Genomic DNA, 13,240 nt, shown 5'->3' with positions numbered 1-13,240 from the left:
TCAGGACCAATCCATCTTTCATGCCCAAGGTGGTATCCAGTGTGGCTCTTAGTCAGTCCATTCATTTGCCAACCTTCTTTCCCAATTCACAGAACAAAGGAGAACGGATTCTGCATTCCTTGGATGTGCACAGACAACTTAGATTCTACTTGGACAGGAGTAAACCTCAAAGAAAATCTGAACTGCTGATAGCATTTGCTGCAGGGGCAGAGGGAAAGGCTATTTCAAAACAAACCATTTCTAAATGGATAAACCATTGCATTCATTTCTGCTATAAGCACCATAGAAAACTCATCTCCCAGGGGATCAGATCTCACTCTACCAGGGCTGCATCTACTTCTGCAGCTTTTCTCAGAGGTGTTCCTACCAGGGACATCCTAGAAGCTGCTTCCTGGAGTTCTTTACATTTTATTTATTTATTTATTTTATTTATTTAAATTTGTTGACCGGGAGTGTCTGACTGGACGTGGGTCCATTTTCAGCGGAGGCTCGGGGAGAAAAGCTCCACAGTAAAATAAACAGACAGTAGTTACATTGGATTACATAGTGATTAACAATTTAACATAGAAATTACTTGCAACATATTTACAGATGAAGAACATAGTACATCAGTAGACGGCTATCTGTGAAGTACATAACAGGCATTAACAAATGTAACAATGAGAAGTTCCTGCTGTATAATAAGTACTAGGCTTATGAGCATCTGAGCTTGCTATCATCAAGGTAGTTAGTGGAGGTGAAAGAAAGGCAGTAGTTGGATGGGGTTGATATTAGAGTGGGAGTTGCAAGGGCATAGCCAGCATGTTTATAGGTGCGCTTTTAATAAAGTTTTGAAGTTGGTGCATGATGGTACGGAGGTAATTGTGGGTGGGAGTGAGTTCCATAATTTGGCTATGGCGCAAGAGAATAGTGCTTCACCAGCAGAGTTATTGGCTTTAGTGATCTGCAAGTGACTTTTGTTGCTGGATCTTAGTGGTCTGGTGGTGCGATAGGGTTGGAGTAGATTCTGGAGGGATGGGACATTTAGTGGATGGTTTACTAGTTTGTGGGCGAGGTGAGAGTTGATACCACTGAAGGAGGTGAGGGAGTTCAAGCCAGCCCAGTTCAGCAAGTGAGAGACGGTGGTGACTACGGTAGGATGCCCCTGTGGCGAATTTTGCGATTTTGTTGTAACAGGTTTCTAGCTTGTTTAGATCACATTGCCTTAGGTTGGTATATACTGGAGAGGCATAAAGTAGGGTGGAGATAAGGTGGGAATTTGCTATTGAAATCTTTGCTGCTTTGGTGAGAAATTGTTTATTTCTGTATAATGCTCCTAGTTTTTTCTGGACTTTTTTATGGTCATGGATATGTGAATGTCAAATTTTAGTTTATTGTCTATTTCCACTCCTAGCAATGTGGTATGTTCAGTTGGGTATATAGTGGTGTTGTCTTTTGCTGTGATGTTAAAGTGAGAGTTGTTTTGAGTATGTTTGGTGGGTTGGAAGATGAGTAGTTTAGTTTTGTTTGGGTTGAGTATTAATTGGGCATCGGATAACCATGTTTCAACAGAGGAAAAGGTTTCCTGTGTGACTTTTTGCAGTTTGGGTAGGGACTGGGCTGAGCAGATGATGGTAGAGTCATCTGCGTATTGGATGAGTGTGCCATGTTTGGTGGCAGAGGCTAGATTATTGGTGTAAACAGAGAAAAGTAGGGGTCCAAGGATGGATCCTTGGGGAACCCCTATGGAGACAGGTAGTTGGGGAGATATGTCATTCTGCCATACAACGGATTGTTGGCGGTCAGACAGGTAACTCTGAAACCAGTTGGTGACTGATTGTGAGAAGGATAGGTTATTGAGGACAGAGATAAGTTTCACCAAGCATTATCATTTGTCAGTTTTCTCTAAATCCAGAGCTGGCTTTGCCATTGCTGTCTTGCAGGGCCTTATAGCTGGCCCTAATGCTATATAAACTCCTCTTCCCAACCATAGCTTTGGGAATCTACCCAAATGCAATGACTGCAACAGTGAAACATGAAGAACATAAGTACAGTTGTGTACACTTAACATAAATGTAGTTGTTTGAGTGTATTCACTTTTGCAGTCCCTGTTACCCTCGCTCCAGCCCCCTAACTTCTTCTGGCTATACCTGTACTTTCCTTTACTATGCTTAAAAAACATTTTGGTGTATTTGCTTTTTGTTGGAGGTATACCTTTGTGTTTTTATGCTTATTTGCTCCCCATTAGGGGGGCACCTGACATCTGGGGCAAGGAAAACCGATGTAATGGCGTCGGCTGCGTTTTTATACCCCTGACAACCTGACGCCATGGAAGAAGGGACAGCAACCGACTCAGGACCCAAGACTTTGTTAATCAGACCGACTGAGGGCAACCTGCAAGCAGATTACCCAAATGTAATTACAACAACAATGAATACACTCCATAACATCTACATTTATGGTAATTGAACACTACTGTACTTTCCTAAAAGACCAAGGAGTCTTTCAAGATGTGCGGTGAACCCCCCCCCCCCAGGGGCAGAGGAGGGGGTAGTAATGGAAGACGCCGCCCTCGCGGCAGAGGGGGTCCTCAAACTAGGGCGACGGAGATCACTTCTTTGGGAAGCTCTACCAGCGCTCCTGAAAGGAGGCCAGGCTGTCCTGCTCTGGAGGCAGTATGGGGGGGGGGGGGCATTTATCTTTGTATCCAGGTGCCTGGCTCAAAATAACAAATGACAACTGGGTACAAAGTATCATTTCTAAAGGAAATTTCATTCCTTTTGCCACACCCCCTCCACTGACTAGAAAAATCCTGGACGTCCCACCCAGTTGCAGGGAACTGGCAACAATAGACGTCCAATCGGTTCTAACAAAGTCATCCAATCAATCCCAGCAGACCGGATAGGATCTGGAACTTACTCAAAATTATTTTTAGTTCCAAAAAAGGTAGTGGACTGGAGACTTGTATTGGACCTCAGTAGACTAAACAGATCTGTCAAGAAAGAGAAGTTTCGGATGGTCACTCTTCAGTCAATACTTCCCTTTTTAGGGAAAGACAGTTGGAAGTGCTCTATAGATCTCCAGGATGTGTACTACGACATAAAAATGGCTAGACTATCCAGGGATCATCTGATACCGGCTGGGAGCCAGTCATTACCAGTTTCGAGCCCTGCCCTTTGAGTGTTCAAATGCATGGCAGTGGTCACGGCTCACCTGAGACGTTTAGGATTCCAGGTGTTTCCATACCTAGGCGATTGGCTGCTCACAGTCACCACCAGGCATCAACTCATTCAAGCCAGGGACACCACTCTTTCACTCTGCAGTCAGCTGGGCATTACAATAAACTCGGGAAAATCTGCTTTGTCGCCATCGCAACATACCGTTTTTATTGGTGCAGAATTGAACACCACCACAATGCTGAGACTTCCATTAGAGAGAGTCTTACTACTCCATCAGCAGGTCTGCAATATGATATCCAAAAACAAGGCTCCAGCATCAGAAATACTTAAATTGTTAGGCATGATGGCAGCTGCAATATTGGGTATACTGCTGGGTTGCATGCACATGCAGGTTCTGCAATGGCTGTTCACTCAGTGGTCTTACCAAGAGCTCTGTGTCTCCTCTTATAATGATCACAAACTCATGCAAAAAGGATCTTCAGTGGTGGTTGACCTCTCCATGTCATGATAGGTCGTCCTTTTGTCCTACCCCCACCAGCGGCCACAGTGACCACGGATGTTTCCCTGATAAAGTGGGGTGTGGGCATTTTCAGGGAAGAACAGCCCAAGGCACATGGACTGATCAGGAGACACATCTGCATGTCAGTGTCCTAGAGATGAGAACAGTACTTTTAGCATTGCAGTACTTTCCAGGACTGTCTTCCTGTGGGTACAGTTGCGATTCAGACAGACAACAAGAAGCCAGGTCCTTCCCACTTTGTTGCGAGGCCCTATGAGTATGGTAGTGGGCTGTATCCACCCAGCGCTTTCTGTTAGCAACTCACATCCTGGGGAAATCCAATGTGATAGCAGACAAGCTGAGCAGAGCAGCTTTGTTGCCTCACGAGTAGTGACTCAAAGAAATAGTGGACAGGATAATCCACAGGTGGAGCCAGCTTTGCTGAGACCTTTTCGCCAGCCACATGAACGTGAAATGTAGAAGCTACTTTGCCCTGATTCCTCCTCCGGGAGTAGCCCCAAGGGACGCACTTGTACACGATTGGCATCCGGATTTCCTCTATGCATTCCCACCAATCCCGTTGATACCCAAAGTGCTACAGAAAGCAAAAACCCTGGGAAGGACCATCATTCTAATAGCCCCTCATTGGCCTCGGCAGATTTGGTTCCCCTTTCTTCAACTTCATCTTTTGGAGGACTCTTGGATTCTGGACCCAGTTCCAGATTTTCTGACGTCCTCGCCGGGGGAACTTCATCCCCCTCTCCAGTTCCTGAAGCTGACAGCTTGGCTGCTCCAATTCCCATCATAGCCATGTTCCATAACCTTTCTAATGAGACTAAATTGTCATATCCTCTCATAAATCCTCTACGAGGAAGCTGTACCTTAGCGAATGGAAAACATTTTCTATATGGGCTTCTCAAAACAACTTTAATTCCTACCTAGCCCATGTGGCCTCTGTGCTAAAGGTTCTTGACCATGATCTTTAACTAAGGAGCTGCAGCAGCAACAGTTGGTGTTCAACTTCCTGCTATTTCTAATTTTCACCTTGAATTTGAAGGGTTGAACATGATGTCACACAAATTATCCAAAGCCTTTCTCAAAAGGACGTTTCATCTCAGAGCACCTGTGAAATCTCCCTATACCCCATGGAATCCAAATTTTATGGTTTCTTACATTATTCTCCCTCCATTCGAACTAGCTTCCTCATGTGACCTCATATTTTTGTCATAGAAAACTATCTCTTTAGTAGCTATCATGTCTGCCTGCAGAGTGTCAGTTTCAAGGCTTGTCCATTAAGCCTCCTTATTTGATTTGACATGCTGACAGAGTCTCACTTTGAACTAACCCCTCCTTTTTGCCTAAAATTTGCACTGAAGCTAATCTTAAATTTACTGATTTGCCAGTTTTCTTCCCCAATCACTCCAATTTAGAATATATGCTGCACAATCTTGATGTTCATAGACAGCTCAGATTTTACATGGATAGAACAAAAGAGTTTAGGAAATCTGAACAGCTTTGTTTTTTTCACTCTCCAGGAAAGGTATGCCAGTGGGCACCTGATTGTATCACATTTGCTTATTCAGCTGCTTATATGCCCTTACTACATAAAATTAAGGCTCTACCAAAGCAGTGTCTACATCCTCTGCCTTTTCTGCTAGACTTCCTATAGATAACATTTGTGCAGTAGCCACTTGGTCAAGACCACATATCTTTACCACTCATTACAAAGTTGACAGGGCCTCCTTTTGGTCTACTGTCCTGAAAAACATACTCCCTTGAGCCACCTGAGATGGATGGTGCTTGGGATGCTACCCATCTGTAAGAATGAACAGCAAGATAGAACAGCATCACATAAAGAAGTTATGTACTTGCCTTAACGTTCCATGTAAGTTGTTCATCTCACCTTTATTCTTACTTCCCACCCTCCTACCCCCTCCAAGGTTTCTCGAAGACCAAGATGTTGGATTCTTCCTGGTTCCTCAACCCTTTTATAGCTTTCTCTTATGGAGTGATAGAATGACATGTGGTATTATATGCAGCAAATGAGATCTGAGGTAACTCTAGGTGCATCATGGGATAGGGACTTGGCCTCTAGCTGTCTGAAGACCTTGAGATTTGTAGTAGACGGACTCTGAGACAAGGATCTGCTCCGAACCTATTTGTAAGAATGAAGGTGAGATGAACAACTTGCATGGAATGTTATGGTAAGTACATAACTTTTTTTTTTTTGTGTTTGGCAGGTCCATATTGTTGAAACTGTGGCTAGATGTCCAACTCATTCTGTACCAGTTTTTTTGCCCTTCCATCTAAAAATGCTATACTTTGCACAGACCGTATTTAAAAGGTTACATTAAATGGTGGTGATGGGTAAGGTGGAGGAATGATGCAGTGACCATACATTAAATGGTGGTGATGGGTAAGGTGGAGGAATGATGCAATGACCATACCTCAGCCTTGACAAAGGAGGTTGCATTGTGGGACATAGGAGTTGGTGTTGCAAGTGCCTGTGCTGACATGGCCCTTTACTGTATGCAATACTAGAGAATTCATTAACAAGTAGTACTCCAGAAGACTTGGGCATCTTGGGCTTGGGGTGGGCAGTTAACCTTGATTTACTCCTGAACTGTTGGAGGTTATCTTAACCCTTTGTCACCAGAATCCTGATGTAAGAAGCCAAACCATGGCCACCGTGGTAGCTTTGGACCCAGCTGACATTGCTGTGGTGTCTGCACATGAGGACTGGGCATAAGTCATGGCAGCCTCCAAAGTGGATGGGCCCCAGAGATTCTGGCCTAACAGGTGTTAGACTAGAGTGCTGCAAGAGTATCTCATGTTAGGGGCTTAGAGGTCTTTGCCTCAAGCATATCTTTCTCAGTGTTTCTCTACGCTACTTTGGGACGACTGCTTGGGAACCAGCTTATGCCATAGTGTGCGACAGCGGAGTGCTGCCTGATTCCAAGTCCTGAGTGATGGTTTGGTCCTGTGCTTAATGGGTTTGCTGTTAAATTTTGACCTAAAAAAAGACAAGTAGAGCAAACAAGAATGGTAGTGTGGAAGGGATCTGGTTTCCAGGTAAGGGACTGTATTGTCATACTTAACATCAACAGTTAATGGCTAAGCAACTAGAGGGGGAAAGGTTCCCCAATAGGATACTTAGCTAAGTCCTCTAGTTTTCAAGGTGGCCAGACCTGACTGTTGCACCCACTTGTGCATCAGATTAACATGGGGAGGTGGATTTGGAATGGTGCCGGCTGACTACTGTCTTGACTTTAGCCAGCAACGGTGTCCACCAGCTGTGGGATGGTGAAAGTCTTTGGTATTCAGGCTGGTCATGGGCTTTTGCTTGGCAGAAGTCTTTGTACTGCAACACTTATTTACTCTAATCTAAAATAATGGCAAGTTTCTGCATAACTGTACTCTTTGGAAAATGCATAGCTTGTATCACACCCCTCATTTTTTAAATACTGCTTCATCTCTGTATCCATTTCCTTGGGAAGCTCACGTAGCCAACTCTTCAGTGTACTTGGATAGATTTAGCTTCATACCATAACATTTTTGTTCTACATTGTTACTTGTGATTTTGTGAAGAACAGGCAAGAGTCTGAATATTTTTCAATGCATCCTTGTTGAGATTTTATGGCTTTTGAGGCATGAAAAAAAATCTGCAAGACACTTGTATGAATGAATTTTCTTTCTCCTTTTTTTTTTTACCATCAACTTCAGAAGGGCGTTACATCCCTCCTCATCTACGAAACAGAGAAGCTTCTAGACAAGGTGAGTTTTGAGAAAATAACCGTTTAAGGATACGTTACCGAAAGTTTCTACTTGTTGGGGGTCAATTGTGCCAAATATTCGAAAGCCGCCAACTGTGGCTAGATGCATTTCAAAATTTCAGCTAGTCTTTACTAGGTTTTACCCCATTGCCTGCCAAATGTAAGGCTTTAATTCATCTGTGGGCAAGGCCCATTCAGTGAAATTCCCAGGTAAGAAAACAAAGTCATGGAAAGAGCGGTCAGCAAGGGGAATGTTTAAACAAGCATATGTGAAATGTCCTCTCTGGCATCTTGGCTATGAAGATTTAAGTTGTGGCATAATCCCACCCCTTGGCCAGGGGTGAATGAGCTCACAATATTTTCCCCAAATAGGTACAGACTTACTATGAAAGCAACCTATTTCTGGATTGAGGAGACTAATACCTGCCCTGTCTCATGCATTAGCATGCCAGCACCACCTCCAAGGGGACTGACCAGTCAGTGGTGAGCCTTGGAACAACTTCTGTGGGATTGTGCATGGGATTGTCTTTTGTACTGGTGAGGGAGGAGCAGAGGGATGTTCTGTCAGACCAGCAGGACCAGTGTCTGTATGACTCCACTGAGAGTGGTCTGGTTGCAGTTTTGTTGAGAACCTCTTCTGTGCATTTGTTTTGTTTAGCTTTTTCTGTTACATCCAGTTGTTGTAGGTTCTGTTGAGGGCATATACAAAGAGAAAACAATAGCAAGTGTACTGAACCTGGGTTAATACTAAAGAAGCAGTCTGTGACTAGTGCTGCTCTTCTCTCTCTTCACCAGAAAAAGTGCACTTGAAATCATTTGAGTACTGTTTTTCCTCCACATTTATATTGATTAATAATTCTGCATTCCTGCCTATTAACTGTGTTGCATTGTTGTGGAAGTTGATTTTTGCACTTTGATCTTGAGTTACTGTAAGCTGATTGCACAGTCTTTCAGCGATTTAAAGCTAGGAGGTAGGTTTGTACTCTAGTGGCAGTGGAGAATGTGTGCTTGTGATTGGCCATAGGGCTGTTTGCTTGTTTACAGGGTTTCGGAGTCTGTATTGAGATGGTGTTTGAAGCTTGGCATTGTGCAGCTATGGTTAGCAGTGCCCAGTATTGACACGGGCAGTCAACATCGAAATTTTGCTATAAAACTACATTTGAGTTTTTTTCAATACTTAGTTGCTCAAAGTGCAACTAGTTTGAGTGTTGAGGAGCACAACCTGACAAGTTTAGTATTGGTCTTAATTATCCAGTCTAGCCAGCTGTAAACGCCTGTTGTACCATTCCCTTGTACATCACTTAAGGATCTTCAACTATGCATGCGCACTTTAATACTAGCTCTTTAGCCAGTTTGTTGGATAATGGCATCCTGAGGCAGTATAGCAGTTGTCTTGTGTGTACTGATCACCATGTAATATCCTGTTGGTAGGGGAGAGATGTAGTTACTGCCACTGGAGGCAAGGCTGTATTACAACCACTTGTAAAATCATGCAGGTTGTCAAACTTGCTGCACCCATCATGCTCAGTATGGACCAAATGCATGGATTGACATAAGCTGAGGCTCATAGCATATTTGTTAAGCCCCAAATGCCTCCTAGATGTTAAAAGTAATCATCAACCTGAAAAGCCCTCTTGACAGAATACCTACCACGGCACAAACCACATCTGCTGGTGTCATGTTCTCGGCCTATAAAGGCAAATCACACAAACCAGTATTTTGGTCGTAAGACCCCATTGTGAGATGCACAAATATCCCAGTCACCAAGCTGAGTAGAGTTCATTTGCCTGTCAGAGGACAGTCTTGCCCGATTATTCACGCGCTCAGGTCATTGAACCACAAGTACCTTTGATTCCATCATAGTCCATGTGGGTGTAAAGGACCAGAAATGTACCTCACTCTATTGTATGAAGGAACATGGCGGAGTTCTAACCATGTCTCAGGCTAGTGTGAGCCTACCATTGAGCATTATACCTTCATGGAGGATGCCACAATATGAATAAAAGATAATTAACTTTAATTGTCTTAGTTTTTGGTGATGGGTGAAGTGGATACAGTATTTGTTAGTGTTCAGATGATATGGTTGACCACACTGCTTTGCCAGGAATCGTCTGCACCTTTTCCTTCTGGGCTTTTGAATATTGGCTAAAACCTTGTCCACTCCGTAGTGCTTGTTTGGACATTGCCAGTCTGATAAAACTTCCATCTTTGCAAAACCAACCCAAGAAAGTCTTTAAAAGTGTTGCTGCTCATTGCCAGGAGCCTAAACAAGGATCTCCACTCCTTGTAAGCTCTCCACTCCCTGGAGAACATAGACATCTGTGCAGTTAGTGAGACATGATTTAAAGCCACAATGTGCACTCCCGGCAGTACAGGACTATGACTTCTACTCATTTAGTCCAGCTACTACACAGGAAAGGACCAAAGGCAGAGGTATCTCAATTTTAAAATACATCAAAAACAAAAGCACCTCAAGACTGGTCTGTCAGTGTGTGAAGCACTTTAGCTTCCCCTTGTTCAGATTACTACACACAGTTAAATACCATATCCTTGTGAGCCATATGTCCCCCTCTATGCCCTAGAAAAACCCATCACAAATGTACTGGAGTTGCTCCCTATTCAACCCAGCACAATGTTCGCGGGCCTTTTTTAACTCCACCGTTGTAAAGTGGGAATTGTACACAACTCCAAGCATGCAGGCTCAGATTCTTGGACTTTATATATAAATGTGATCTGCCTTGAACCAGCTAGTCTGTATGCCTACTAGGGAGTGCCAACATTTTGACCTGGCCCTCAAACATGGGGAGAGCATTGTACGGAACTAGTGTGTCCTAACTAGTCATGTTGGATAATAGAGCTGACTTGCATAAATTAAAACTAAAAACTGGGACTCTAGTTAACCTTGGAACTTTTAGGAATGACTCTGTGGCAAACTTCCCACGATTGTCACACCCTCGCAAAAGTTCAAGCCCCCCCCCCAAAAGCTCTAAGAACCATCTGTGCATTCATAAAAAAAACTGTATAATTGCTGGGTAGAGATGGCTACCTACCCAGAATAATCACAGGACACACTTGGTGGGAAAAAAGCTACCCTTGCGAGAGCCAAATATTTTGTGTAATAAAGAGGAAGAAAATAATCACTAAATTTGGAAAGTACAGTGCCCAGCACGGTATCCTCATCCGTCTAAACAAGCAACTCAGTGGGTGGAGGGCTAATAAGTCTACAAAAGCCAACTTTTGAGACTAGTCTGCCAGGCCAAGGACTAGTAGTTACAAGGCATTCTTAAGCTGTTTGCAACTTCAAAGTAGGTAGACAATTTATCCTTTTCATTCAGTCCTCAACTGGTAGGTCTCTGATCTTGCTCGGATGCATTTACTTATACTTTTGTATCTGACTTTCAAGCTCCTGCCTTTATCTGTATTGCCTCAGAACTCTAAAACCTCCAGGTTTAATTTGCTTTTGGATCACTTTAGACCTGGATCCTGCTGTCGAGCTTATGAGGTGTTTCCCCTGCAGTTTGTGAGTGTATAATTTGCTAATGGTAACTGTTCCTCCTGTCATAGTTTTTCATCCTTTCTCCCTTTTAGTGTTTTAGGATTCTGGTGTTAGTTGCTGTTTTATTTTCTTACCTTTTTTTTTTTCCTAGGATACTTGTTCATACCATTGTTGGTACTTTCCTTTATTCTTCCTACACTTTCCTAGGGTATTGCTTGGATGCCATAGTTGATATTTTTTCTTCGATATTTTTTTAGGAGAAAAAAGCTGTCTTCTGTTTTTTGCCTCTTATGGCTGCAAATACTACAGGTTTTAAAAAGTGTGCTTCCTGTGGGCATAAGATACCTAATTCTGTTGCTCACAATGAGAGTGTGTACTGTTTGGGAGTGGCCCACCTTGAAACTCCTTGCTGCATTTGTGCTGGGTTGAACACTATGACCCTTAGTGATTGCTGCAGTTACTTATTTTTGAAAGGGTTGCTTCCACCTTCTGCTGCAGCTGTTTCAGGGGCTCAACCCCCCACCAAGAAACAAGTCTCCCTGAGAGTCCAGGGAGCATAGAAAACTGCATCCCAACCATTCTCTGGAACCTGTCCCAGCCTCTGGCCAAAATTGTGAGATCAGATCTGATTGTGGGGACATTTAAAATCTCCTAGAACTTGATCTCCTCCTTTTTTTCCCCACTGTTCCATTTACCATTTCTACAGGACACACAAAAGAGGAATGTCTCGTCCCTTTGTCCTGTTGGGTCCTTTTGGATCCTGTCTGAAGCAGATGCCAGTAGGATGATGGTTTCTCAGGGCTCAGATTCAAATGGGAGTGTTATCATTTCAGTCTCCCATGGGATCCGTGAGGAGCAACCTGCTTCTCTTCCACTTATTTCTTCTCCAAGCTGTCCAGTTTCAAAGCCCTGTATTCAGAGAATCCCAAGAGTCTTCAGATCTGATGTATAGACAGCTAGGTCTGTGACTCGTACAATAAGTACATCCTGACTCATTTTGTGCTGAATCCCACTAGAACAGGGTGAGTCTGAGCCGTAGCTTTGGTGCTGGATCTCAGGGAATGGGCTCAACTCACATGTCATTGATGTCCCTTCCCCTTGGTGTGGACAGCTCGGGTCAGACTCCTCCTTTACAGCAGGAATTGGACCTGAGTTGTCCAGCTTCAAGAGACCTAAGTGGGCCTGACTCCCTTACAGCAGGAGCCCGGCACAGTAGGGGCTTGGGAGTGCCTGAATTTCTGCTCCAGTGCAGCAGACACTGACTTCTGTCAGCCCTTCTGCTTTTGAGGTGGGGGAGAGGGCTTTCTCTCATCAGTCCAGTCTGCTCTTATTTCTTTGGATCCTACCCATGTGCTGTCATCTGATCAGGGTTCTGAGCCCCACCAGTGTATACAGCAGGGACAGCCAGCGCCTGTTCATGCTTAGACAGTTTCTCTTCATGAGCTTTATCTCTTGCAGTTCCTGTGCAGATCATTCTGCTGACTAGGTCCCCCGGAGGAGGTCATACAAAAGGAGCCCATTCATAGGTTACTCTAACAGCCCTAGTGCCCTTACAAGCCTAGCCGTATTTACCTTGAGTTGCCCTACTCAGATTCTTCTCGGGAATCTTTAACCAAAAACACTGACTTTAATGAGGAGGAGGGGTCTGCAAGGTCGATGTCTTCTTTGGCGACATTCCAGAGATCCTTATTCAGAAAGGTGGATGATCTTCAGATTCCCCCTTCCCAGGAGGAGTTGGTGTTGGGGAAGCCTTCTGGTCCAGCTCATCGACTTCTTGGGTTACACCCCCACCCCCCAGATGTTGACCTTGTAGATCTGATGTCTCGCCGGGCATGGAAGGAACTGGATACTGTAGAGCCTATTCCCCGTCCCAACAAACTTCTCGCCCCTCCTAAAGACAGGCCTTATTGAAGTAAGGGTGTTACTATAGATGCTATGGGCGTGGTGTTGGCCACTAAAAAAGCTGGCAGAACAGAGCTCTTCTGTCTTTCCTGCAACAGAGTCCTGGATGTTAGATTTGGAAAGAGTGTTTATGCCTCAGCGACACTTGGTCTTTGGTCGCTGAATTATTTGGAACACTTCACTAGTTTGCAGAGGTTTGATTTAAAGAATTCTCCTGATCTTTTCCTGGGTCCGTGTCTTTGGAGGAGCAAAAACTGCTGTCTTCACAACTGGCCACCCTTCAGTCTATCTCTTATGCCTTCATGAAGTTAATCTCTCACCTAGCAGAAGGTGCCTCATGGGTGGTGGGCTCAGGCATAGCCGTACGGAGACCTGCCTGGATGCGCTTGTGTGATTTTTGTGGAGCCCTTAC

General features: G+C 44.1%; 1 protein-coding gene across 2 annotated transcripts in view; it reads left to right on the top strand.

The window, feature by feature from the left end:
• DDX3X (DEAD-box helicase 3 X-linked) overlaps positions 1–13,240 on the top strand; it is a 1,864,809-nt gene that overhangs the window by 294,813 nt on the left and 1,556,756 nt on the right. For both annotated transcript variants that reach the window (XM_044072327.1, XM_044072326.1), the window contains exon 3: positions 7,381–7,431. In XM_044072327.1, the coding sequence (XP_043928262.1) occupies positions 7,381–7,431 (51 nt within the window). The remainder of the gene's footprint in view (positions 1–7,380; positions 7,432–13,240) is intronic.

This window comes from Protopterus annectens, chromosome 5.part0 (genome assembly GCF_019279795.1).
Source record: "Protopterus annectens isolate FY-2018-M chromosome 5.part0, PAN1.0, whole genome shotgun sequence".
Taxonomy (NCBI): Eukaryota; Metazoa; Chordata; order Ceratodontiformes; family Protopteridae; genus Protopterus; species Protopterus annectens.
Note: the sequence above shows the minus strand (reverse complement) of the source record. Positions and strands in the feature narration are given on the sequence as shown.